Here is a 27,674-nt window from a genome sequence, read left to right on the forward strand (position 1 = left end):
ATAGACCAGGCTGGCCTTAAACTCACAAAGATCCGCCTGCCTCTGCCTCCCTAGTGCTGGGGATTAAAGGCGTGGGCCGCCGCCGCCAGGCTGAGATGGCTCAAATTTATAAGCACTTGTTGCTCTTGCAGAGAACCAGTGCTTCGCTCCCAGAACCCACTTTGGATAGCCTGTAACTCTAGCTCTGGGGAATCTGGTATCCTCTTGGGTTTACGTTGGGTGCTACACACACACACACACACACACACACACACACACACACACACACACACACACACACAAAGCCAGATGTGATGGTGTACAGCTTTAATCCCAGCACTTGGGAGGCAGAGGCAGGTGGATCTCTGAGAGCTCCAAGCCAGCCTGCTCTACGTAACAAGTTCCAGGCCAGCCAGGGATACTTATCTCAAAAAATAAAAATAATAAAATAAATCTTTGAAAAAAGGATGTCACATCACACACTGACGCTGTCGTTTTCAAGAGCGTATGTGAGCCCTGATGACATGGAGCCCTCCACCTTGCAGAGTGTCTTTATTTACAAGGGCTCGGAAAGCACTCTAGAAAAAAGGAAATTCCAAAATATATGTTGAGCAGAGTCTGGGTGGAGCAATTGCAGGAAGGCCGGGGGTCTTTCTTCCCACTGCTGGTCACTTCCAGGTCGTGAGGACATTTCTCCCCGACTCTCTTGAGCGGCCTGCTCTGGGCCCCACTGGCTGTCCTGGGCGGCTTCTGAGCTCTCTGTCAGTCCCGTCACCCTGGGCCAGCTCCTCGTCGTACCTGAAACAGATCACTGGAGAATCACGAGGGGGTCTTGTTTCGGGGGGTGGTGGTGACAGGGAGTGACCAATGGGCCACTGCAGAGCAAACGTATTACCGGAAAGAGCCAACTGGCTCCAGACTCCGGACAAGGCCCTGCCCTCTCCAGCCCACAGGGAGTCCACTGACTACAACACAAGCCCACAGAGCCCGTGAGAGAAACCCAGTTCAACTGCCATTGTGGACAGCCTGCCCATCCTACCATCCTAGGCAGATGCCATTTTAACAGGCCTCCGGGCAGACTATGGCACTAACCTCAGAGGAGCTGTGAATGAGAAACCCGTCAGCCAGCCGGGGGGGGGGGGGGGGGGGGGGGACACGGGACTCCTGCCTGCAAACACTCCACACACCCTATGGCGTAGGGCCTGATCCCATTTAGGGAACCGGTGTCAGCGGACTGCCAGGAAGGGCTGGGCTGGGCTCCTCCATCATGATGTCACTGTTCGGCCACTGTCCTCGCATGGCCCGTTTTCCAGTTGATGCCTGCACCTCAGCCCTGTGCAGTGCTGAGGAACAGACTGGACGTCACATCTGAAGAACTAGATCTAGACTTGGTGCCCGTGAGCAGGCACCTTCTTCCTTGAGGCTCCTTGAGAGTGGAGAAACATGTTACCCAGAAGAGAGTGCCTCTCCTCACCGTGACTTCCTACCCCTCTGGCTCCTGAGTGTTGGGATTAAAGGCATTTGCCATCATGTCTGGCTTCATTCTGGTCATTCTAAAATGTTTTCTAGACAGGCAGTGGTGGTGCACACCTTTAATCCCAGCACTTAGGAGGCAGAGGCAGGTGGATCTCTGGGTTTCTAGAGAAACTGTCTTGAAAAACCAAGAAATAAATGAAGTGTTCTCTGAGGTACTTGGCTCGCTGCTGTTTTGCCTGAGGACCCTGAGTCACGTGCAGTCTTTTGCACTAAGGAAACAGGTACCAAGATGCTTTGCTGCTGCAGGAGCTGAATTTCCCTGACTTCTGTGCTGGTCCAGAGCCAGACCCTGTGGGTGGTGTGGGGTCTGTGTTCGGGACTCCTCTGGTGGATGGACACTCTGGGAACGGGGCCTGCCGCGGTAACAGGCTGACGCACAGAGAGTGCCGGAGCGATGTGCTGGCGGCTCTCCTCTCAGGCGAGCCTGGGTTCGGCTCTGGTGTGGACTGGCACGACTACAGCACCCACATGGATGTGTGTTGTGGAAGAACTGTTCACGCTGCCACTCCACTGGGTCAATAAAGCCACCTGGAGTCAAAGACGGAACCAGCAAATGGCTGACCAGGATTGGCCATGGAGATGTGGGGAGCCTGAGGAAGTCTGATAGAGAGGGACAGGAAGAGAGAAGGAGGGATTTCTGAGGCTTTGGGATCAGGGAAACATGGAGAGTGGGGTCAGCCAATTGTCCCTCCGCTGTTCCTTGGATTTATCAGGTTTTTAATCTCAATTTCCGACTCTTGAGTTTTTATTAATACTAGAACAATTTAGGCAAACACAACAGATGTACCTCAGCACTAGCCTGACTACGGAGGCACAGCCAGGCCCTCCGATAGAAGACAGTCGCATAGAGAGCTCCCTCAAGGCCCAAGGGCTTCTGCTAGGAGGCAACGCTGGCCTCCAGGAGCCGTCCATGTGCTCACACTCTGGCCTGTACTGTGCCTGTGCCACAGACTGAGGGCGGAGTGAGGCTGCCCGTCAGGCTTGGGGTTGCCATGGTACTAGCTCAAGATGGGGAGGGGCAGGATCTGGATGAATGGGAAGACACACACACACACACACACACACACACACACACACACACACACACACACACACGCGGCCTCCATGTGGCTCTGTGTGGCTTGAAAACAAAACCAAGCAGAGCATGTGGCAGGCAGCTGGGAGCGGGCTGTGCAGTTCCGGGGGAGCATCTTGCCTGTTAAGGAGCTAATGCTAACAGCTGAAAGGGGGCTCCTAAGGGCTCTTCTTATGGGAGCAGCTTCCCCTCTGGATTCTGACAGTGGAATCTAGGCACTGAGTTCTCAATAGCACTTTTTCATTTTGTTTTTGTTTTTGTTTTTCGAGACAGGGTTTCTCTGTGTAGCTTTGCGCCTTTCCTGGATCTCGCTTTGTAGCCCAGGCTGGCCTCGAACTCACAGAGATCCGCCTGGCTCTGCCTCCCGAGTGCTGGGATTAAAGGCGTGCGCCACCACTGCCCGGCTCAACAGCACTTTTTCAAAAAGGCCAAGAGTTAGAATTGAGTTAGGATGAACAAGATTGGCCATGATTGTGACACCAAGGCCACAGGGACAATGTGGTGTGGTGGCGAGAGCGTCATTTCTGGGCAGTGTGACCCTGGACACGAGAGCTGCAGTGTCGGCCCCTTCTCTCCACACGGGTAGGCTCTGCAGGGATGCTGTGAGCACGGATGACATGCAGTACTCCTGGCTGTGTACAGGGACAGGACAGCACCCCAGGGATGGAAACCCCACCCACCCTGTCAGCAGCAACTCCGACTGCCACTGGGACCCAACCTGGGGCGATCTGAAGCATCAGGGGCACTGAGACACATGGAAAAGAGCTCCTGGCCGCCAGTTCCAGCCCAAAGCCTTCTGGTCCCTTAGAGGAGTGTGAGGGATAGTTCAGGACGAGGGGTGAGGCCCTGGCCTCTGGAGATGCGCACCTGGCCTGCTCTGCAAATAGAAGGCCTCACAAACTCCCGCTGGGTCACCCTCCTCGCCATATCCTGCTAGACTAAAGAGGGACCCACCAAGACCCTCATGGTTCTAGCAAGACTCCCCCTCACACGGGTTCTCCACCACAGAGGCCCTCAGGACTGAGCCCAAAGGCTCCCACTGCAGCTGACGTGGGCTACTCTCATATTGCCCTAGCACCCCCAAGTGGCTCTGGACAGGACCCATCCCCAAATGTATGCTGTGCACTCTGGAACGCTCTACTCGGCATTAGAATCACCTGGCTAGCCTTCGACTCTCTCCATCACCTCCTGGTATAAGAAGCCTGGCTCTCCCTGGAGCCCTGTGGAGTGAGGACTGTTTCCTCTCTCTAAGACCCCTGGGTCTGGAGAGGCCTCCTCTCTAGACCCTCTCAGCCCCTTCCAAGGCAGGTCAGCAGAAACCCTCTCTGGCCCCTTCCTTATATATCAACTCTAGTCCTTCAGGGACTTGCTGTTGATTCCCATGGCCATGGCCCGTCCTCTGACTTCTGATGACCATCCATCCATCTCAGTGCCATCCTCTTATAACATCAAGCCCAATCCTGCCCTGGTCAGCGCCTGCATCCAGCGCAGCCTCATACAGCACCCCTCAGTCGCTGACAGTTCCCTGAGCGCGCCTCCCCAGTGCCTGACCATCCCAGTCTGGATCCCCATCAGAGTGCCAGCCGGCACCAGCCGCCCATTCTCCTCCTGCCTGCCTTGCCAGCTCCCACCTCTGGCCCCTTCCGATTCTGCTGCTGTCCCCATCCCGGGCTGCTGACCCCCAGAGAACGATCAGCCACGCTGAGCGGTACTCTTGAGGCCCTGACACTTCAGAAGCTCCACTCACTTCCCTTCTGAGCTCCCTTCTACCCGCCCCTCCCCGCCAGCCTCTGCAGCTGTACACAGAAAGGAGGCTGGCCACACAGGGACTCCAGAGTGCAGGCCTGTGTTCAGATCCTCCACCAGCGGTGCGCCGAGACCTGTCTGCAAGATGCACTTTCACAGAATGTCCCTTCGTGTCGAAACTCTTCCTTTAAACTTGTTGTTAGTGTTTTTGGTTTTTTTTTTTTTTTTTTTTTTTTTTTTTTTTTTTTTGGTTTTTTCGAGACAGGGTTTCTCTGTGTAGCTTTTGCGCCTTTCCTGGAGCTCACTTGGTAGCCCAGGCTGGCCTCGAACTCACAGAGATCCGCCTGGCTCTGCCTCCCGAGTGCTGGGATTAAAGGCGTGCGCCACCACGCCCGGCAACGTGTTTTTGGTTTTTTGAGACAGGGTTTCTTTGTGTAGTCGTGATTGTCCTGGAACTCGCTCTGTAGACCAGGCTGGCCTCGAAGTCACAGAGATCTGCTTGCCTCTGACTCCCGAGTGCTGGGATCAAAGGTGTGTGCCCCCACTGCCCGGCCGTGTTTAAATTTTTTTTAATTAAATGCTTATGTTTAGGACCAGGTGAGGTGGTACACACCTTTAACCCCAGTACTTGAAAGGCAGAGGCAGGGGGCGTTTTCTACAAGTTCAAGGCCAACCTGATCTACATAGTGAGACTCCATATCAAAAAGCAAACCAAAAGAAACAAAAACTGCTAATGTGCACACAAGGGCTGTGGAGGTCACTGTCTGTCTTGGGGATCTGTATCGATAAACTACCCTTTCCTGCAACTTACTTTTCTCACTCACCCTCCTGGGCCACAGTATACCCAGCACCAGGCCAATCTTTTTAATGGCCATCCAGCCTCCCAGGTAGAACAGACTGCACCTTGACCACCACTGTCCTCCGGACCCCTGTTACTTTATTTTCTGCCCCCCACCCCCACTCCCAATAGGTCCATTTGTCTCCAAATCTGTAAGACAGAGCCAAGCTACTACTCAGCTCCCAGGGCGCAGGGTAAAGGAATAGGATGGGCTGCCTACAGCACGGGCCACGGATCCTAGCCCACGGGAAGCCCTGAGAGGTGAGCCGGAAGAATCCCTTTGTCCTTCCCAGCCTCCCGTGGTGTCTGGACTGAGGCCCACAGAGCTGTACTGAGCACCTCCACTGGCACAAAGCCACACGGGAGGAGGTAGGGTACGAGCCCCAGACTGTGTAGGTAGGCCCTGCCCCAGCACCTCACAACCTGCACAGGTGACAGACGAGCAGAGGGCTCCCACCTGCTTGAGCATGGGACAGATGCTTCCTAAGTACCGGCTACGCAGAACAGACCCAAACCTCTTTTCTGTCTACCCTTCACGGCATCAACACATAGACACGCTGCTCAAGGAACATGACACCCAGACCAGCCAAAGGGCGCCTCAGAACACAGGACCCCCGCGGAGCCACGCGCAGACTTACAGGATTTCATAGTTGCCGAGAACTTCCTTGGGAGGAGACTTGTTCCACTTGCAGTCGGGAATCTCGCCGTTGGGGACCGCGATGTTGAGGGTGTCATTGATCAGGTTGTACTTAAGGATCCGATCGTTGGCGGTGCTGGAGGTGAGAGACGGGGACGCGTTAACCTACGGGAAGAAAAACACACATCCTTCACCGTGGCGCTCCTTTCTCCGGAACGAAGGGAGCTCGTGGGCCCCGCGCTCCAGGCGCCTGTCATCAGTTAACGTGGACACCTCACACCTGCCAAGCACTGCAGATGGGAGGCCGCCAGAATTAGCTGTCAACCTGACATGCCCCAGAGTCACCTGGTGAAGAGAAACGGCTCACATCAGGGGTCTGTGGGCATGTCTACGAGGGGTGTTCTTTTCTTTATACTTTCTTCTTTACGCATTTATTTATTTTTCTGTGTGATGTGTGTGTGCGTGCATTTGTGTGGGCACACGTGTGTGACAGTGCACACGTGGAGGTCAGTGGACAACCCGTGGGAGTGAGGTTGGTGCTTCACTTTTACCCTGTGGGTCCTGGAAATCAAACTCGGGTTGTCAGCCTTGGCCAGCAAGTGCCTCCACACCCACTGAGCCATCTTGTTGGCCCTGTGAGACATTTTCTGTTTTTGTTTTTTTCCCTCTGGAGCTGAGGACCGAACCCAGGGCCTTGCGCTTGTAAGCGCTCTACCACTGAGCTAAATCCCCAACCCCAACATTTTCTTCACAGCCTATTTATGCAGGAGAGCCCAGGCCAGGGTGGGCAGTGCAATCCCTGGGCAGGTGGGCCTGGGCTGTTTCAGAAAGGCAGTCGAGCGAGCCAGGGAAGCAAGCTGGCGTCTCTGCTCCAGTCCCTGCCTTGGCTTCACTGGCTGGTAGACCACAGTCGAGTAAACGCTTTCCACCCAAAGGTGCGCTTTTTTTTTAAAAGTCTGATTTATGTTTTGTTGGGGGGATGTTTTCCTGGTATGTCTGTGTACCATCTGTGTGCAGTGCCCATGGAGGCCAGAAGAGAGTGTTGGATGCCCTGGAACTGGAGTTACAGATGGTTGTGAGCTGCCATGTAGATGCTGAGAATTGAACCTAGGTCCTCTAAGAAGAGCAGCCAGTGATCTAACCACTGAACCACCTCTCCAGTCTCCTCCCAAATTGCTTTTGATCAGTGTTTTTTTTTTTTTTTTTGTTGCTGTTGTTGTTGCTGTTTTTGAGACAGGGTTTCTCTGTGTAGCCTTGGCTGTCCTGGGTCCAGCTCTGTAGACCAGGCTGGTCTCAGACTTAAAGGGGTGTGCCACCACCGGCCGGCTTGATTAGTGTTTTGTTACAACAACAGAGAAGCAAAGTAGGACAGACATTGTGTGATCTGTTTCTACCGGCTGTTAGGTGAGCTATAAATAGTACTTAAAGACAGGATCACAATTGCCTATTAACCCCAGCTCCGGGGGATCTGATGTCCTCTCTGGCCTCTGCAGGCACCTGCATATGTGCACACCACCACCCCACCACCGAAGTCCCCCATCCCTGGGACACATACACACAGTGAAAAATAAAACAAATCTTTAAGAGAGAGAGAGAGAGAAATGAGAGCTACAACTAGGCTCTTAGTTCATCAAGGGAAGTGTGACTTCCATTCAAGTTACTGTATTTAAGATGCAGGAAGCCACCACCTCTGACCCCAGCACCTGGAAGCCTGGCGTAGGAGCATCAAAGCCAGCCACACAAGACCCTGTTCTCAAAATAAAGAAAAGGAAGGGATGGGGAGGGAGGGAGGGAGGGAAGGAAGTATTACATCTCCCCCATCCTCCCACTCCAGCAGGCTCCCATCATGCTCTAGATAGCTTGAATACCATGAGCTCAGCACTGAGGTTCCCTCTGACTTTCCCTGTAGGGGGCCAAGCTCTACTCTTCACACTCAGAAGAATCCTAGGCTTCCTGCCTTGAAATGAACTGAAAGGCCTGAGCTGTATGTCTCCAAACAAGCTTGTTGAGAGGGCAGGTGTCCACAGTGACACACAGAGAGACACAACCCAATGGGGGCCCCTGCATGTCACGGCATCTTCCATCCTTGTCCTCCTGATGGGATTTGCAGTCACCTAGGAGACACACTTCAGAGTAACTCGGGGTGTGTTTCCAGAGAGGCTTCACTTAGGAAGGAAGACCCACCCTGAGTGTGGGTGGCACCGTCCCAGGGGCGAGGCCCTAGGCTGAAGGACAAAGGAAACCAATGGAGTACCAGCACTCATCTCGCTCCGCGTCAGCTCTGGGCACATGTGACCGGCTGCCCCACACATCCCCCACCATGCTTTCCCACCATGATGGATTGTATGCGCAAACCATGTACCCAAAAAAACCTCCCCTGAAGCTGTTTGTCGGGTATTTGATCACAGTGCTGAGAAAAGTAACTAACGCAGTGGCTGTGGCCAAGAAAAAGCCCCGCTGAGTGGCTACGTGGCAGGATGTGTACATCTCATCCTTTCTAGATCGGCCACACTACACCCTCTTCAACAGGCGGCTGGATCCACTTCCACATTATGCCTTAACACACACTAGAGAACGGTAAGAATGCTCCCTTCTCCCACGGCACTGCTGGCCACGGCGGCAGGGTTGTGAGTTACCTCGATCAGCCAGGGCTTCAGCTTGTCGTCGATGATGATGTCGTAGCCGTAGCATTCAAAGCAGTGCTTGTCATTGTTCATCACTGGCTGTGGAGTGACCAACAGGTTATAAAGCCACATCCTGCTGGACAGTGGTGGCACATGCCTTTAATCTCAACACTCGGATAGGGGGCAGAGACAGGTGGATCTCTGTGAGTTCGAGGCCAGCCTGGTCTACAGAGTGAGTGCCAGGATAGCCAGAGCTCTTACACAGAGAAACCCTGTCTCTAAAAACAAAAACAAAAACAAACAAACAAATAAATGTAAAGCTACATCTTCAGAGACCAAAGGGACCCTCCCACACTGATGACTTCCTGTCCCTGCCCCCACACCAACAGGCTTTTTCTTATTCCTCCCAGCCTTGTAAAAAACAGATTACAAACCTGTTTCCAATGAGAAAAGTAAGCCTATTCCTTTCAATTTTTAGATTTCCATTGTAATTTTCAATTCACTTGAATATACCTGAAATAAAGTTTCCATACGTACTAAACAAGGATTGGGTATTAGGGAGACGGCTCAGAGCACTTACTGCTCTTCCAGAGGACCCTAGTTCAGCTCCTAGAACTCTTTGTCGGGCAGCTTACAACTGTCTGTTACTCCAGCTTCAGGGGATCCAATGCCTCTGTGGGCATCTGCACTCACATGCACATACCCACAAACAGACACACAGACACACACACACACAGACACACACACACACACACACACACACAAACACCTACACATAATTAAAAAATTAAAACAAAACAAAAAAACCCTGCCTCCTTCGAAAGCTTGAGAATCACCACCCAGGCAAAGCGTCAAATGGACACCAGAGGTGGCAGCAGGCTCACCCGCTGCGCTGAGGGCCAGGAGAAACGCCCCTTCTGTGAGGCAAATTTGTGCACAGGGTGGCTCTTCTCGGGAAGGAAGATGGGTGCAACCTGGGAATCTTGCATCTCTCACATCTCCATGGGGACATATTACCATCCCATGTCCCCAGGCCTGTGTCCTCAGGTCCCACACAAGTGGGTGGGTCTGTCAGGATCCAGCTCAGTAGCAGGCTAAACCATACTGCCCTCAGAGGGCGAGCTGAGGAACTCCAGGTCCTGAAAGCGACCTCAGCAGTGTGCTGGCTGCCTTCCTGTTCCTCCTGAGAGAGGGCGTGGGAGACAAGGAGACTGGCTTTGGGACAGGAGCCTCTTCCTCTGTTCTTAGCTCTGGGGTCAGATCCCCCATTTTCTTGTGAGTTATGTGGGGAAGCAGAGACACCATCTGTGATGTCCTGAAAATAGGGGCCAGCACACCACTTACTCCTACCCCTCAAAGACAGAAGTGCGCCTGCCTGAAAACTGTAATCCAGCAGATCAAAGACCTGAGGTTAGGAACAGAAGCAGGCGGTCTCCAACCTTCAAGAGCCAGGAAACAGCAACACGAAGCTGCCTGAAAAGAAGGCCGCCGCTGCATCCCCCTGGAGTGTCAGCTCATGCCGAAATACCCACCAAGAAGGGCTGGTGGTGGAGAGGCAGAGGCAGGCTATCTCTGTGAGCTCCAGACCACCCTGGTAACCTTCTCCACGCCAACCCTGGCTACACTGTGAGTTCATGTCTCAAAAAAAGGAAGAAAGGAAGGAAAAGGAGATGATGTCAATGGGGCTCTATACGTCTTTTTTAATATCTATCTATCTATCTATCTATCTATCTATCTATCTATCTATCTATCTAATGTGCCATGGGTGTCAGGTCCTATGAAACTGGAGTTACAGACAGGTATGAGCTGCCATGTGGGTGCTAGGAATTGAACCCGGGTCCTCTGGATGAGCACTGATGGAGTTACAGACAGGTATGAGCTGCCATGTGGGTGCTAGGATTTGAACCTGGGTCCTCTGGATGAGCAGTCAGTGCTCTTAACCCACGAGCCATCTCTCCAGTCCTGGGACTCTATATTTCTGCTGAGGCTTCAGGGTCTGTGTCCATATCAGAGGCTGACCACGCCCACCAGGAATTGGCCCCAATTCCTTCCCCAAACTGTTTCAGCCCCTGGCTGACACATAGGCGGGATGAGCGAACAGAACTGTTCCAGGCTGTGGAACACTTCCTGACCACTGGTTAGACCAGGGCCTCCCCATTGGGCTTTCAGGGCCCACCTGCCCTGCCCCCAACCTGTCACTCACCGCCACGGCCTTGAGAGACTGCACGATGATCCAGTGGATTTCATCAAACAGTTTGCTGGTCACCTCTCTGCCTCGGGTGCTCTCCAGGTAGAGTCGCAGGTTGTTGACAGTCCACTTGCCACCGTGGATATGGTTGTAGTCCTCCTGGTGAGGGAGGGAGGAAGCGACCTTCAGGACACAGCCTGGGGGAGCCCAGCCACTTACCCTCAAGTGCCTCCTGGGTATGAACAGCTATCCCGCAGCAAGACAGAAGGAACCCCCTGCCCAGGGTGGTCTGCGCCATCTGCTAGACACATTGTTAGATGTTCATCTCCACACTAGACTCATAAGCAAGTGCTCCCACTCAGGAGCCCACACTGTGAAGTCCCACCTGGGTCCCCGTCCAGACCAAGGTGCTCATTCCTCCCTCCCTGGAAGCTGCTCTAGATCAATGCTTTTGGTCATGGTATTCCATCCCAGCAATGGTAACCCTAACTAGGACAAATGTGTATGCTAATAGTTCCAGCATTTGGGAGGATGAGGCAGGAGGACAGCCTCTACTACTTTGCAAGAGTCAATCTCAAAAACTGAAACAAAGATGGCTGGGCATGGTAGTGCACTCCTTTAATCCCAGCACTGGGGAGGCAGAGGCAGGCAGATCTCTATGAGTTCCAGGCCAGCCTGGTCAACATAGGAAGTTCCATGACAGCTAAGGCAAGACTTTATCTTGAAAAACAAGGGAAAAAAAAAAAAAGGAAACAAAACCCAATGATAACAACAAAAACATTAAAATGCCTAAATCAGTAGTGTATAATTTTAAGAACAATTGATAAAAAAGAGAAAGGGTCTTGAGGGGTCAAGTATCTCCAGCCAGATACCACAGATGTGGACGTGCAAAGCACGCACGTCACTCGGTCTTCGGTCGCCTCGGAACCCCTCAAACCACCAGCCTGCAGGTGTCTCGGCCTCAGACCTGGCCGGCTCTTCCTTCTCTGCCTGCTAAGCCTGTCCCTTCCAGGCCTGCAGCAACCATGATCCCTCCCCTTGCTTGTGAACCCTCCCCGCACAGCAGGGGCTCCTGGGCTTCTGTGACAGCCAGGCCTTGGCCACACTGACTCCTGCTCTTGCCAGGAGGGGCTGCTTTCCAGCACTCAGAGTGACAGATGTTCCCTTTCTAACTCTAATGCGGAGCTGTGGATAATTTTCCCACAAGGCTCAAGCTGCAGTTTCAAAAAAGGAAGTGCTTTGCCATTCAAAAGGGCTGCATGAAGCAACACACACACACACACACACACACACACACACACACACACACACACACTATAATGTTCAATGGGTTAGGTGAACTGAATACATTTTCTACCTACAGTATTTTTACTTTAAGACAGGGTTAGGGGCTGGAAAAATGGCTCAGTGATTAAGAGCACTTGCTACTCTTCCAGAAGACCCAAGTTTGGGTCCCAGCAATCATCATGTTGAGTGGCTCACTATCATCTGTAACTCCAGTTGCAGAAAATCTGATACCTTCTTCTGGCTTCTGTGGGCACCTATACACACATGCCTGTGCTCACAGGCACACATACATACATACACATTAGAAATAATAATAATAGGCTGGGCAGTGGTGGTGCATGCCTTTAATCCCAGATTTGGGAGGCAGAGGCTGGTGGATCTCTGAGTTTGAGGCCAGCCTGGTCTATGGACAGAGTTCCAGGACAGCAAAGGCTAAAAAAAAGAAAGATTGTCGTGAAAAACCAACCAACCAGAACAAACAAATAAAAGAAATAATAATAATAAAAGAAAACAAACAAAAGAAATAATAATAATAAAAGACAGGTTGCTGGCTGTCTATAGCTCTAGCTACTCAGATACCTAGGCAGGGGAATTACAAGCCAAGACCTGCCTGGGCTACAGCATGAGCAACTTAGTGAGACATCGTCTCAAAGTAAGAAGAGGCTAGGAGGCTGGGAATATAGGTCAGTGGTGGAGGGCTTACCCAACATGCACCAGTGCACCAGGTCCTAAGGCCAGTTTCAGCACAATAACCAACAGAGGTTTGCCCCATCTCAGGATGGGATACGACCCATCTCAGGTCAAGGTCCCCTTCTTTTACTAAAGGAGGCTCCAGCATTGAGCCGACTCGCCCATGATGCCAGAAGCAGAAAGGGGAGGCCTGGACCTACACTCTTGTTTCTCTAAGTACCCCCACCTCTATTCCAACCATCCCTAACCAGCCACTCAGGTAATGTGCCTGGGACAGTCATACCTGCTACTCCGAGTCCCTTCAATGTCTGGGCCTTGGGCCACTGGGTTGTGAATGGCTCTCCTAGAACTAGCCTGGTCCCCTCTTGCAAATACACATGAGAGAGAATCCCACAAAGCCAGGCTACTTCCTGATGCACAAAGAGGAGACGCTCACCCCGTGCTTCTGGATGGCTACATTGGTAAGGTGGACAAACATGTTGTCCAGCTCGCTGGTGCTCGGGGTGTACTTCACCGTGCAGAAACGGCAGAAGCCAAGCTTGTACCTGCAAAGGAACTCAGGCTGAGACACAGGACACGGGAAAGAAAATACACCAGTCCACTCGAGAGAAGAGTGGCTGTTAGCATCCAATGCTTTTGGTTTCACTGTGTAGCCCAGGCTAAGCTCAAACTCACGACCTTCCCATCTCCACCTCCTGAGTGCTGGGATTAGAGGTGTACCCACCCTACCCCACTTGCTTCAAATGTCCCAACGAGCGGTGTTCTTATTTGTAAGATTTACAGTAGCTTCCGGGTCAACTGCTCTTCAACAAGAACTACCCATCTGATACCCACTCTGAGCCAGGCGTTGTGTCCCCCCCCCCACATCACTGAGTCATTAAGCCTCGAGGTAACACTATGAAGTGAGCCCGATGGAAGCAGGGCCAGACTCTTACATGTAGCAGCGCAGGGGGCGGTATGTGGATACCAGGACATAGAGCCGTAGGTCAAATTTCCTCCCGCCGATGAGTAACGGGTTATTGATATAGAGGGAGATCACGTAAGCTTCTTTTGTGGACTGAGACACAAACCTACACACATCAGAGAGAGTCACAATTAGGTTGTAAAAGATACAAGATTAAAGGCACCACTTGCAAAGGAGGGAAGTGATAACTTGCTGGCCACTGTGATAGTTTGCTTTCTTTTTCAATTAATTATTCAATGTGTATGTGCATGTATGTCTGTGTATCATATGCATGCAGTACCGTGGGGGAACCGGGGTTACAGTTGTGAGCTGTCATGTGGTTGGGTCTCAAACCTGAGTCCTCTGGAAAAGCAGCCAGTGTTCTTAACAGTTGAGCCATCTCTCTACCCCGGTTAGCTTTAATCATCAAATTCACACAACCTAGAATCAGCTGGGAAGAGTCTCCAGGCACTCTCTACATTAGCCTGTGAGCATGTCTGTGGCTAACTGTCTTTTTTTTTTTTTTTCCTCTGTGCACCATGTGTGTGCAGTGCCCGTGGAGGTCAGAAGAGGTATGAGACCCCCTTGAACTAGAGTTATTACATACAGTTGTTAGCTGCCATATTGGTTCTGGGAACCTAACCCAGGTCCTCTGCAAGAATAGCAAAGGACTCTTAACCACTGAGTCATCTCTCCAGCCCTCTGTAGGAGAACTACCTTAATTATGTGGGACTACAGTCTACTGGGAGCAACACCATCCCCTAGGCCAGGATCCTGAGCTACATGATGAAGAAAGCTATTGAGCACAGGTAAGCAAGAGGGCATGCATATATTAATTTCTCTCCACTCTCGACTGTGGGTGTGATGCAAATAGGTGTTCCAAGTTCCTGCCCCCCTTGACTTACATTCCGGTGATGAAATGTAACCTGGGATTGGGAGCTAAAATCAATTAGCTCCCCCTCTGGGGTTGTTTTTGTCAGAAATCAAACTGAGACAGCCATTAAAATTAGAAATCTGTATATAGCTGGGTGTGGTGATACATTCCTTGGCATTCACCCAAAGGAGCTGAGGATCCGATCACACACACACACACACACACACACACCACGCACGCACGCACGCACCCAAGCCCTGCAGAGTGATGCTTACGGTAGCCTCAGTCACAGCTGCCCGGACGTGCCAGCCATCAAGGCGGCCTTCAGTAGGTGAGTGGGTAAACTGTCAGATAACAGACCGATTTATTCAGTGGCGGAAAGAAATGAGTGCGCAAGCCAGATGACATAATGTATGCCAGGTACTTAGGGGGACCCTTAAAAGTGACAGCAGCCAACCCGAAAAGGCTCCACACTGCGTGATTCTAGCCGGATGACAGTCTGAAAAAGGGAGGAAGGACTAGGCATCCGGTAAGAAGAGCAGCCACTGCCTGAGGATGGCCGGAAAGGGGGAAGATGGGCTGGAAGGCGGGGGGGGGGGGGGGGGGGGGGGGGGGGGGGGGTGTGTGTGTGAACAGAGGCTGCCAGCCCAGCGAAACTGCTTTGCATGACCCTGTGGGGATTGAAGCATCACCATACACTGTCCAGAGTTACAGAATGGCCAAACCAAGAGTGAACCCTGACACACGGGATAAACCCCGTGTGTGCACCTCTCCAGGGGTGGGACCATGGAGGATATCTCAGCTAGAAGCCTCGGCAAGAGCTGCAGGACAGCCCCCTGGGAACCCACCCAAGGAGGATCCTGGAGCAAAGTGTAATCAGACTGACACATTCTGTACAAGAAGGGTCCTCTGCCACTCTGGGGACTCCTGACGGGTAAATCATCATCACTCCTGGGAAATTATACTGAGGCTTTGCTCCAGGGTCTCCAGGCATCGCCAAGCAGCTTAGGACTCCTCAAAGACAGAAGAGAGCTAATAAACACAGGGGTGCACTAGACTCCACCTGCCAATCACCCTGCTGTCCACTCAGGTGCCCCCAGCAGGGCACCCCTACTCTCCCCTGGGCTTTATCTGGTGACCTGTTCCCGCAGGACAGGAGCTGTTCCTGTTCTCAGTTCCCTCAGACACAGAAGCAGAGGCGTGGACTGGGCCGCCAGCTCTGAGGCATGTGCCTCACTGTCACAACTGTGCCTGCCTCAAGCAGCTTGGGAACCGAGTGGCCTGTGAGGCCACGCCCAGGACCCATATCACGTCCCCCCCTCATGGCTTACCATGGGGAAATCTGGGGTTAATTACATGTCTTCAGCCATAGAGCCCCGCCGGGGGGGGGGGGGGGGGGCTAACAAGTTCACAGCTGGAAAAGCAGGTAAGGAAGGGCCGCCCCGCCCGTGACTGAGGCTACAGGACAGCAGGGCGCAGCTAACCGGAACCTTGCACGCGGTTCGGGGTGGGGGGGTGGGGGGTGGGGGGTGGGGGGTTGTCAACTCACGAGGACGTCTTGCTGTCCCGGGACCACTTTTTGATCTGTGAGAGCTTGTTGATAAGGAAGATGCCCTTCCCCTGGGCTTTGCCGCAAGGCTTCATGATCCAGGTGCTGGATGGGCTCTTCCGGAACTCCTCCACAAACAGGTTGTAGTCAGCGGGGAGCATGTAGGTGACGGGGACAAAGTCTGAAGAAAAGACACCCATCGCCATAAGCAGCTGCCTGCCTGGGGTCAGGGCTCCTCAGCACCCTGTCACCTCAGCCCTGAACCTACGGGACAGGACTGCTGCTGTCCTGTTCCTGTGTATACTAAGAGGGGACCCTGTTGAACTGTGCGCACATAACTTTACAGACATACATCACTTAAACCCCAAGTGAGCTGTCTGCTAGGCAGCTACCATTCCCACATAGCAGATGGGGAGACAGGCCAGAGAAATTGGGTGCTAAAATTCTGCCCAGGGCCTGCAAAGATGGCTCAGAAATGAAGAACACTGGCTGCTCTTGCAGAGGACCCGGGTTCTAGTCCCAGCACCCACATAGTGGCTCACAACCATCTCTGACTCTCGTTCCAGGTGATCCAATGCCCTCTTCTGGTCTCCATGGACACTGCACACAGGTGGTACATAGGCATTCATGCAGACAAAACACCCATATACATAAAATAAAAATAAATAAAACCTCAAAGAAATTTTTTTGCATTCTGCTCTGGTGTGAGATCCTGAACAGCCAAGAAGCTGGTAGACCAGGGACACACACCTGCGGTGATATTTGTTTTACTCTAAACAAATCAAGTTTGCCTGAAGATCAGAGGGCAGAGACAGCCACAGAGTTAGCCATAGAGGGCAGGCAGTGGTGGCACACACCTTTAATCCTAGCACTTGAGAGGCAGAGATCTGTCTGGATCTCTGTGAGTTCAAAGCCACCCTAGACTACACGAGATTAATCCAGTCTAAAAGAGAAACAGAGCTAGGCAGTGGTGGCTCATATCTTTAATCCCAGTATTTGGGAGTCACACGCCTTTAATCCCAGCACTAGGAAGGTTGAGACAGGAAGTGATATGGCTGGGCAGAGAAAGGACTATAAGGCGGGAGGAGACAGGAGTTAGGCGCCCTTTCAGCTGAGGACTCAGGGGCATTCAGTCTGAAGATTCTCAGAGATAGGATCTCCCCTCCCTTTCAGCCTGAGGATTTGGTAGTGGTGAGAAATTTCTCTAGTGGCTTGTTCCTCTGTCTCTCTGATCTTTCAGCATTTACCCCAATATCTGGCTCTGGGTTTTTATTATATAACCAATTAGGATTCATGCGATACACATCATCCCTGAGTGTAGCTTAAGAGAGTAGTGGCATTGGGCACATCCTTGTCCATACTAAGTTTGTCTCTCAGCAACGCCATGGTCACAGAAACTCAAGAGTCCAAACCAAGCTCAGCCCTGCCCACCTACCTGGAGACACACCAGAGGTAAAACAGATGCCCACAGAACCTGCCAACCCATTCACTTGGCAAAGTCTGCCACCAATGCCTTGTGTTCCTGAAATGTTTCACTCCATGTTAGTTTTTGTCAACTTGATATAAATCTAGACATATCTGGGAAGAGGAAGAAATCTTTTCTTGTTTTTAATTTATTTTTATTTTATGTGCATTGGTATTTTGCCTGCATGTATGTCTGTGTGAGGGTATCAGATCTTGGAGTTACAGGCAGTTGTGAGCTGCCATATGGGTGCTAGGAATTGAACCCCGGTCCTATGGAAGAGCAACCACTGAGCCATCTCTCCAGCCCTGGAAGAGGAAATCTTTCATTTGTTTGTTCTATTGTTGTTTTTTTGAGACAAGGTTTCTCTGTGTAGCCTTGACTGTCCTGGAATTAGCACTATAGACCAGGGTGGCCTCGAACTCAGAGATCCTCCTCCTTCTGCCTTCTGGGATTAAAGATGTGTTCCACCCCTGCTGGAAGAGGGTATCTTAAAAAAACGCTTTCATCAGATTAGCCTGTAGGCATGTCTATTGGGCATTTTCTTGATTAATGATAGATGTGGGAGGGCACAGCTCACCATAGGCAGTACCATTCCTGAGCAGGTGGTCCTGGATCATATAAGAAAGCAGGCTGAGCAAGCCATGGGAAGCAAGCCAGTAAGCAGTGCTCCTTCATGGTCTCTGCTTCAGCTCCTGCCTCCAGGTCCCTGACCTGATTTCCCTCAATAATGCATTGTGATCCAAGAGTTGTAAACTGAAAAATACCCTTTCCTCCATAAGATGTTTTTGGTCATGATTTATTCATTCATTCATTCGTTTGTTTGTTTGTTTATTTATCTGCCTTAAATATTTATTTATTTACTTTTTAATTATGTGTATGTATATGTGTATTAGGAATATGCACATGAGCGCAGGTTTTTAAGGAGACCAGAGGCCTCAGATTCTCTGAAGCTGGAGTTACAGGCGGTTGTGAGACACCTGACATGGATGCTGGGACTCAAACTCAGGTCCTCTGGAAGAGCAGTACATGCTCTTAGCTACTGAGCCATCTCTCTACCCCTGGTTGCAACTTCTATCACAAAAATAGAAACGCTCACTAGGACACTCAGCTACTGACTTAGGGCCCAGGACAAGCAGGAAGCCACCAACCCAGATAGAGGTATTTCCCATTCTCGTCTTTCTCTGCCAGAGGACTTCCTTCCTTCTCCAGTTCCTTCCTGTATCTCTTAATGTTCTTCACCATCAGGTCCTTGCGGGTCAGTTCATAGTGGTTGGGGAAGTGGTTGACGATCTGGTCATCTGAGAGCCGGTACCCAGTTTCCACGCTGAACACATTGCGAATGGTCTGCACGCTCATCCTGAAACAGAGAGAGGCACAGAAGGAACAGGGACTCAGAGCTGGGTCTGAGTGCGTGCCTGCTCACAGCCCTGCCTGTCTCCAGGGAGCCCATACTGGTCACCAGCCTACCCCGTGGCTAGAGCACGGAATGCACATCCAGGGATGGGCTGTGGCCAGGCTGAAGGACAGAGGTGGCTTTGACCCTGTGCCTTGACATTTGCATCAGGTCCCAAGTAAAGTCCATTCACTGTTCACTGGCTGGTGCCAGGCTCATGCATGCACATGCTGTATGCTCGGACGTCAGAAGAGGCACTGGATCCCATAGGACTGGAGTTTCAGGTGGTTGTGAGCTGCCACGTGGGTGCTGGGAATCAAACCCAGGTCCTCTGGAAGAGCTCTTAATCTCCAAGCCACCTCTCCAGCCCCGTCAGGCTGATTGTTCTAACACACCTGACAGACGAGGTGGGACAGACCCTTTCAGAAGCTAATGTCAGGAACCGAATTTGTATCCGAACACAGAAAACACATTTGAACACTAAAATCGGCACGGCGACTCCAGACCCCAAGTCAGCGTATCTTATTCTTGGGCCTCCCACAGGGAGGGCTCAAGAGGACAGTCGACTGACTCGTTCTTATTCTGTAATTTTTCATACTGGGTATTGCCTCCCCAGCCTAGAAATGGGTGCCTTCTAATCCTCTACCAAAGCTACTGTCCCCATCAACCTCACAGAAGGACAGGGGCGATGTGTGAAGGAAGGAAGGTTGGCTGGCACCTATGAGGGAGCCACTGAATAGCAACACAAGGCAGCTTGCCTCAGGCCTCCCTCCGTGGACTGCCTTCCTAACACTGCCCCACCCCACGGAGCAAGCCTGAAGAGCTGCCCATGGCTGCTACTCTGTGAGGACTGAAACAGACTTTTGTCTCATTCTGGGAGAGCTCAGCCACAGACAGCCATAGAAGCCCAGGGCTCAGCTTCCATGGCTGACAACATGGAACCTGACCCCCAACTCACTCCCCATAGGGTGGGCTTCCTTGGAAGAAATTCCCAGGCAGGGTTTCACTTTGCCCAAAATATTTCCATTTAACATTCTCTAGCAGTTAAGGGATCCTTTTTTTTTTTTATTTACAAAATTTTAAGTATATTTGTATATTTGTGCATATCTATGTGTGTGGGCACTCGTGAAAATTATGAGGGCCTGAGAGGGCCTGAGTCTGGATCCTCAGCATCCATATAAAAAGCCAGGTGTGGTAGTGCACATCTGTGATCCTAGCACTGAGGAGGCAGAGACGGGTGAATTCATGGGGTGTGCTGACCAGACAGTCTGGCTCAATCAGCGAGCTCCGGTTTCAGAGAGAGACTCTGCCTCAAACACTAAGTGGAGATCAATAGAGAAAGACTCCAGGTATTGATCTCTGGCCTTGATGTGAACTCGCACAGACATATGGAAGTCGGAACACAGATGGACATAAATATACACACACACACATGCATGCATACACCCATGCCAGGCATGATGGTATACACCTTTAATCTCAGCAGCCAGCACTCAGGAGGCAGGCAGATCTCTGCGAGTTTGAGGTCAGCCTGGTCTACAAAGCGAGTTCCAGGACAACCAGGGATACTCAGAGAAACCCTGTCTTGAAAAAGCCAAAAAAGCTCTAAAGCCTTTTGTGATAGTACAGACCTGTAGAAGCAGCTATCTGGAGGCTGAGGTGGAACTGGATGAGCCCAGAAGTTAAAGGCTAGTCTGGGCAAAATAATGGGATTCTCTAACCCCTGTCCCCTAAAGGTAAAATAATAAGAGCTCCAAACACTCCTTACCTGAACAAGGAAGGCATTCAGTGCCCTCCACTGGCACTGAAGGTCTAATGAATGACCTCACTGGGCACCTACCAAGCCAGCTTCAAGTCACTGTTCAGCTCAGCCCTCTCTCCTAGAACTCAGTGGGTGAAGGGTATGCTGAGCGTCTTAGTCACTTTTTTTGTTTGTGTAACAAAACAATCTGACCAAGGCTACTTATAAAACAGAGCATTTAATTTGCTAATTAATTAATCCCAGAGGGTTAGAGTCCATGGTCATCACGGTGGAAAGTTCTGCAATAGGCAGGCAGGCATGGTGCTGGAGCAGTGGCTGAGGGCTGACATCTGAACCACAGCCATGGGGCGGGGCGGGGGGGGGGGGGGGGTGGCGCTCGAGACTGGCTCCGGGCTTCACCATGCCACCCAAAGAGGACAAGGACAAAGATGGCAGATCACTGGCCAAGAGAGAACAGAGACCTAGCAGATACAACATCTGAGGAAAAGGTCTCAGTGAAGTGGTCCAGAGTGCAGGCCAAGCCCCAAAACCTGGTCCTGCTGGACGAAGCTGCCAATGACAAACCCTGGAGGACGCTCCCAGCCACAAGCTCCTCGCATCAGTTTGGTCCCTGAGAGACTGACATGACACGGGTCCCTGGCCTGGCCAGCGCCTCAGAAGCTCCTTAGTTAACTGGTTCCAAACACTGAGCTCAGGTTATTCACACAGAAACAGAAAAGGTGGCCGGGTGGCTGTGGCGCACGCCTTTAATCCCAACACTCAGGACACAGAGCCAGGAGGATCTCTGTGAGTTCGAGGCCAGCCTGGTCTACAGAGTGAGATCCAGGACAGGCTACAAAGCTACACAGAGAAACCCTGTCTTGAAAAACAAAAACAAAAACAAACAAACAAACGTAAAAGGTGGAGACACCTCAACTGGCTATACATTTAGAAAACTCAAACTTATTAAATTAAAAAAAAGAAAGAGAGAAAAACACAAAACGCAGCTTTTTCCTCTCACCAGTAGAAATTCCAATCTTCATTCTCTGTCACTTGGATCCACCCTCTCTTCTCAAAGTTGTTGATCAGCACTGACTTCTCAATGTCAGTGACCCACTTCACCCTTCCCGCCATGATCCTGGAAGAAACCAAGGTGTTGTTACACAGAGAAACTTCACTAGCGACCAACTTCCCCCACCCCCAGACCAAAGGGACCCCCTCATCACCACACAAAGTAAACATACAACCACCTCCTGCTCAAGCTCACAAGGGTGTTTCCTAGACAGGGCTAATCCAGCCCCAGGGACTTCTGGTGATGTCTAGAGACATTCTGGTCACCACATATGGGAAAGGAGGAGATGCTCCAGGCATCTAGTATGAGGGGTTGGAGACACCAATCAACATCCCACAAACAGGCAGGCTTCCATCCCTTCATAAATCCCTCAGGCCCTATGGCAACCAGGGCTAATTTAACAGTCACTCACAAGCACCCAACGGCACCTGTGTCAGGAGCCACAGTAGAGGCGTGGAGGGCTACAAGGGCGGAAGAAGCTCCGTTCGGAGCAGCTGAGGAAGGCTATTCTGGGAAGTGGACCCCTGAGCTGACCTTTGATGAAGTAGCAAGAGTTTGCATATTCACCCTGCTCTGGGCATCTTCATTCCCTGTCCCACACTGCCCATCTCCTTGCCTCTCCTTTACCTCATTCATTCTAACCGTGCTCTTTTAAAAAACAAAACAAGGGGCTGGAGAGATGGCTCGGTGGTTAGAGCACTAGCTGCTCTTCCAGAGGGCCTGAGTTCAATTCCCAGCAACCACATGGAGGCTCACAACCATCTGTAATGAGATTTGGTGCCCTCTTCTGGCGTGCAGGCATACATGCAGACAGAGCACTCATACATAAATAAAAATTAAAAACAAAAACAAAAACACTGTTGCCAGGTGGTGGTGACGTAGGCCTTTAATCCTAGCACTCAGGAGGCAGAGGCAGGCAGATCTCTGTGAGCTTAAGGCCAGCCTGGTCTACAGAGTGCGTTCCAGGACAGCCAGAGTTACACAGAGAAACCTTGTCTCAGAAAAAACAAAAACAAAAAAGAAAACCAACATTGTTTTGAGATTTTATTTTTATTTCATGTGCATGGCCACTCACAGAACACCAGGTACTTGCAGGTGTGAGGTACAGCCCCACATTCATCCTGCTGAGCAAGCCTGAGCCTTGGGAGGTCAGAGCTTCAAAGCCACCACCCAGTGCTCTTCCCAGGCGTCTTACACTCTCTGTCCCCAGCCATGGGAGTGTTAGTACTTACCATAGGTCCTTCTGCAGTCCCTGGAGTGCACAGAATCTCTCGGCGTCACTGACAGAAGCATACGGGGAACACAGAACCGAGTTACAGTTACAGAGCAAAACTTAACCTGCAAATAACACCCAGGGGTGGCGTCTTGGTTAACGGCCGGCCGTGCACAGAACAGGCTCTTTCATGATCAAGGTTTTGGAGCAGCCACCCATGGTGAGTCACCCTAACACGTAGAGGGCAGGGACAGAAGATCCCATGCAAGTTCAAGGCTAGTCTGGTCTATATGTCAGATCCAGGCCAGCCAGGGTTGAGATCCCATCTCCAAAGAAAATACAGCCACCTGGTACCTTCAACCCCTGGACTTGGGAAGCAAAGGCAGGTGGATCACTGCGAGCTTGAGGCTGGCCTGGTCCACAGAGTGAGTTCCAGGACAGCTGGGCTATGCAGCGAGACACTACTCAAAAAGTAAATCAAAGCGGGGCGGCGGTGGCGCACGCCTTTAATCCCAGCACTCGGGAGGTAGAGCCAGGCGGATCTCTGTGAGTTCGAGGCCAGCCTGGTCTACAGAGCGAGATCCAGGACAGGCACCAAAACTACACAGAGAAACACTGTCTCAAAAAAAAAAAAAAAAAAAACAAAGAAAGAAAGAACCTCCGTGGTCACTGCACACACATATGCCCATATACTCATAGAGGCACATACACACAAATTATAAAAATTAATAAAAATAGCACCTGATGGTCCTGCTTACGGCTGCCCTCATCCTAGTGCCACCCAGAACTCTGGTTCTTAGACACAGACATCAAGTGAAGTTACCAGCTCCTCCGCCTCCAGCTTCTGGGCCACGGTATTCAGAATAAAACTAGCGGTCTGCTCATGATCTACAAGGCCAGCCCAGCCCTACCTGTCCCACCACCTCCCAGACCCATCTCCCATCACCCCCTACTCCTCCCTCTCCAGCTCCTGCGTTCTTTCAGCCCACGTGCACCAAACTGAACGTCTGGAGCCTGTGATCTTCTTGCAGACCTGGCCGCTTCTCAAATGTCCTCTCCCAAGAGGAGCTTTTCCTGACTGCCCAGCTTCAGTCTTCCTGACAATGTCACAGTCACTTACAGCTCTCCACTGTCCACAGAGGATGCATTCCAAGACCCTGGTTGATGCCTGAAACTATGGTAAGGACAAAGCCCTGCATAAACTGTGTTTCTTACATCCACGCATCTGTGACAAGCTTGTACTTCTTCACTTAAAGGGAACATTTCCTGGAAAGCCAGGATCATCCCTCCTACACTGAGAGGACCGTGACCATGAGTAGACACACTGTGACAGATCAAGGGTCAATCTGATTGCAGAGGTGGCTACAGAGGCTGACCTCTGAGATGAGACCATATATACAGTGGCTACACTTACTGTTACAGGCAGGACAAGGCACTACAGCGCAATACTTCGTAACAGTAATCAGAATGATGGACCATTTACAACTCAAAAAACCATGTATTTCTTGGGGTCAGAGAGATGGCTCAGTGGTTAAGATGACTCACGGGTAGCTCTTGTAGAGGACCCGGGTTTGGTTCCCAGCACCCACACTGCCACTCAAAACTTACTCTGTATCAGAGAATCTGACGCCCTCGTCTGGCCTCGACAGGCACTGCATGCACATGGTACATAAGACACATAGGCAAAAACACCCGTTATTTATTTATTTATATTTAGGTAAAAATTTATTTATTTATTTTTGGGACCTTCTAAACTGAAATCTTAGAAGGTGAAACCACGGATACGGGGAGTTACTATATTTTCTCCCTGGCATGCATGCTGCTCACCGGCTTAGTCTGGCTCTTACTCAGGGTGTGGCCTACGGGCCATGTGCTAACAGCACAGCATCCCATGAAGCGGGTCACAAAAACAGCCTTTTGGGGCTGAGTGGTAGAGCACTTGCCTGGCATGCAGGAGGCCCCGGGGTTCATCCCCAGCACAAGGAAAGGAAAACAGGAGGCCAAGGAGGAAGGGGAGGGGGTGTAAGATCGGTCCTTGCCTTCACCCACTGGTGATGTACTGACTCGGATTCTCTGGAGGAGGACCCAGGGAGCGCTCAGATGATGCTCACACATACTCAAATTTGAAATCCACTACTCTGCTTCATGTATGTCTCTACACAGATGTGTCAGCCAGGCCACACCTCCTGCTGAATCCCCAGCCCCAGAACTGTGTCTAGCAGCAGTAGGTACTAAGTGCTACCTGATGAACTGTGTCTAGGAACAGTACTTAGTAAGTACCTAATGAACTGTGCCAGGTGGTGTGGCGCACGCCTCTAACCCCAGCACTGAGGAGGCCGAGGCAGGCAGATCTCCATGAGTTCAAGGCCAGCCTGGTCTATGTAGTGAGTTCCAGGACTACACAGAGAGACCGTCTCAAAAACAACAACAACAACGTGGGCTGGCAAATGGCTCAGCAGGTGAAAGTGGGTGTCACACAAGCCTAGTGACCTGAGTTTGATTCCTAGAAGGCACATAAAGCTGAGAACCGACGCCACAAAGTTATCCTCGGACATCCACATGCATGGGGTAGCACAAGCATGCCCACACACGAGCATCATACACCTCATCATAAAAACAAACAAATGATCAATAATAAAAGAAACAAGTAGCGTCAGGCATGGTGGCACAGGTTTGCGATCCCAGCCCTCGGGAAATAGAGGCAGGAGGATCAGAAGTTTTAAGGACATCCTCAGGCATAGGGCTATATAACTCAGGCTAGCCTGTGCTACATGAGGCCTTCTCATGAAACTCAAAATTAAATTCCCTCTGTATAGGACCAAAAAAGTGCTGCTCAGGCCAATGAATGAATGAGAGGAAGTCCAGCCCTAGTGGGGGCGGGTCTTCCTCCTACAGGGTTGTGAGACCAGCAACCATAGCCCATCAAGACTTGGCTTTCCAGGAACATGCAGAATGCTATTGCGGGAAGATGGACACTCAGAACACTTGCCTGCTGGCGTGCACCTACAGCCCCAGGAGGACAGACACAGGCCCAAGAGCTTCACCGCCTGCTGTGATTACAGCCCCAGGCACAGGAGTCAAGACAGCCTTCCTGGGAACAGCAAGCAGAAGACAACTTACCAGTCTCATCACCATTTTGTGTCCAGCCTCCGAAAACAAGGACCCTCTCTGCTTCCCACACTTGGACTTTTTTTTTTTACAAGTCAGTATTGGTGAAGTCCCAACACCAGGATTCCCAGTTTCTAGATTCTTTTGCAACAAAGTTTCAGTGAAAGGCAGAAAAAAAGCTCTCTCTGAGAAAACAGAACTAAGGGGCCGGAGAGACGGCTCTGCTTGTAAAAGTGGACACTGCTCTTGCGGAGGACCCAAGTTTGGTCCCCAGCATCCATGTCAGGCCGCTCACAACCTCTTCTAACTCCAGCTCCAGGGGCTCCCATACGCCCTCTTCTGGCCTCCACTGGTACCTGCACTGGCGTGTACACACCCTCACAAGACACATACAAATATACACGTAATTGAAAATTAAATAATGAAGCCAGACATGGTGGCACATGCCTTTAATTCCAGCACTTGGTAAGTAGAGGCAGGAGGATCTTTGTGAGTTCAAAGCCAGCATGGTTTACAAAATGAGTTCCAGGGCAGACAGGGCTGCTACACAGAGAAACCCTGTCTCAATCAATCAATCAATCATCAATTTAAATAAAGACCCAGCTATACCACTCTTGGGCATATACCCAAGGAATGCTCAATCATACCACAAGGACAAATGCTCAACTATGTTCATAGCAGCATTATTTGTAATAGCCAGAACCTGGAAACAACCAAGATGCCCCTCAACTGAAGAATGGAAAAAGAAAATGTGGTACATATACACAATGGAGTATTACTCAGCAGAGAAAAACAATGGCAGCATGAAGTTTGCAGGCAAATGGATGGAACTAGAAAATATCATCCTGAGTGAGGTAACCCAGACTCAGAAGGACAAACATGGTATGTACTCACTCGTACGTGGATACCTGATATAAAGCAAAGGATAACCAGACTGCAACCCACAGCTCCAGGAAGGCTAGCTAGTAAGGAGTTAAAAAAAAATAGTATATAACACTGCACACCCGTGACCAGCATTCCTCTCCACACCACCATCGGTGGCCGGTGCCACGCCCCAAAGTGGCTGTCTACCAGTGTCTCCAATTCCATAAGAGCAAATCAGGGCCTCTCTATTTGTGCTGTCACATACATGCCAGCATTGTAACATGTTCATTAAATGTTTCCTGAACAAACATTTGCCTGCATCACCAATTCCAACTCGGTTTGCAGCGCTATACTTCCAGCTGAGGACGCAGTCCCTGCAAAGCCTCAGCTACTCCACAGAGGACCACCACTCCCGAACCTCCCACCCCCCAACAAAAACAGCAACACTTTTGCCCGATGTAGTCCAGCACAAGGAGCGAGTGGAGCTGCCCTGAGCTCCCGGCGCAGGTGCGGCGCCCCAACCTCCCCCCACCCCACAACAGATGCCACCGCAAACAATACAGACTGCAAATGCACTGAAAGCCTAGGAGCCCGAGAGCCTGGACTAGCCGATAAGGATAACGATGCAATTACAGCAATCGGACGGCATAAAGCAAGTCCCAGGAGTGCCGAAGAGGGATGCTGAGAGGTGCAGGCCGGGACTGGGTAGCAGGAGCTAAACCGCCCTGATGCGCCACCGTCGCGCCCTTCCGCGCGTGCGCAATCTCCACGCGCGGCCACGCCCACGGCGCACAGGACCCGGCCTGGTCCCTCTACTACAACCAGTCGGCCGAGAGCGCTCCACTTCCGGGT

The 27,674-nt window shown here is 51.3% G+C and overlaps 1 protein-coding gene across 4 annotated transcripts; it reads right to left on the minus strand.

The window, feature by feature from the left end:
* Window positions 1–291: 291 nt before the first annotated feature.
* Window positions 292–27,674, minus strand: Ttll1 (TTL family tubulin polyglutamylase complex subunit L1). 4 transcript variants are annotated; one of them, XM_042264684.2, is made up of 13 exons: window positions 27,456–27,568; window positions 26,867–26,920; window positions 25,840–25,941; window positions 22,870–22,917; window positions 21,587–21,703; window positions 18,580–18,788; window positions 15,967–16,147; window positions 13,536–13,670; window positions 13,037–13,145; window positions 10,639–10,782; window positions 8,448–8,534; window positions 5,813–5,976; window positions 292–777 (listed from the first exon to the last, which is right to left on the minus strand). In XM_042264684.2, the coding sequence occupies exons 5-13, from the start codon at window positions 21,697–21,699 to the stop codon at window positions 648–650; spliced, it is 1,272 nt and encodes a 423-aa protein (XP_042120618.1). In that variant the 5' UTR covers window positions 21,700–21,703; window positions 22,870–22,917; window positions 25,840–25,941; window positions 26,867–26,920; window positions 27,456–27,568; the 3' UTR covers window positions 292–647. The 4 variants fall into 4 exon arrangements, with proteins under 4 accessions (XP_042120618.1, XP_042120619.1, XP_015854289.1 ...); XM_042264685.2 differs by having other exon boundaries at window positions 26,853–26,920; XM_015998803.3 differs by lacking the exon at window positions 26,867–26,920 and having other exon boundaries at window positions 27,456–27,674.

Source organism: Peromyscus maniculatus, chromosome 20 (genome assembly GCF_049852395.1).
Source record: "Peromyscus maniculatus bairdii isolate BWxNUB_F1_BW_parent chromosome 20, HU_Pman_BW_mat_3.1, whole genome shotgun sequence".
NCBI lineage: Eukaryota > Metazoa > Chordata > Mammalia > Rodentia > Cricetidae > Peromyscus > Peromyscus maniculatus.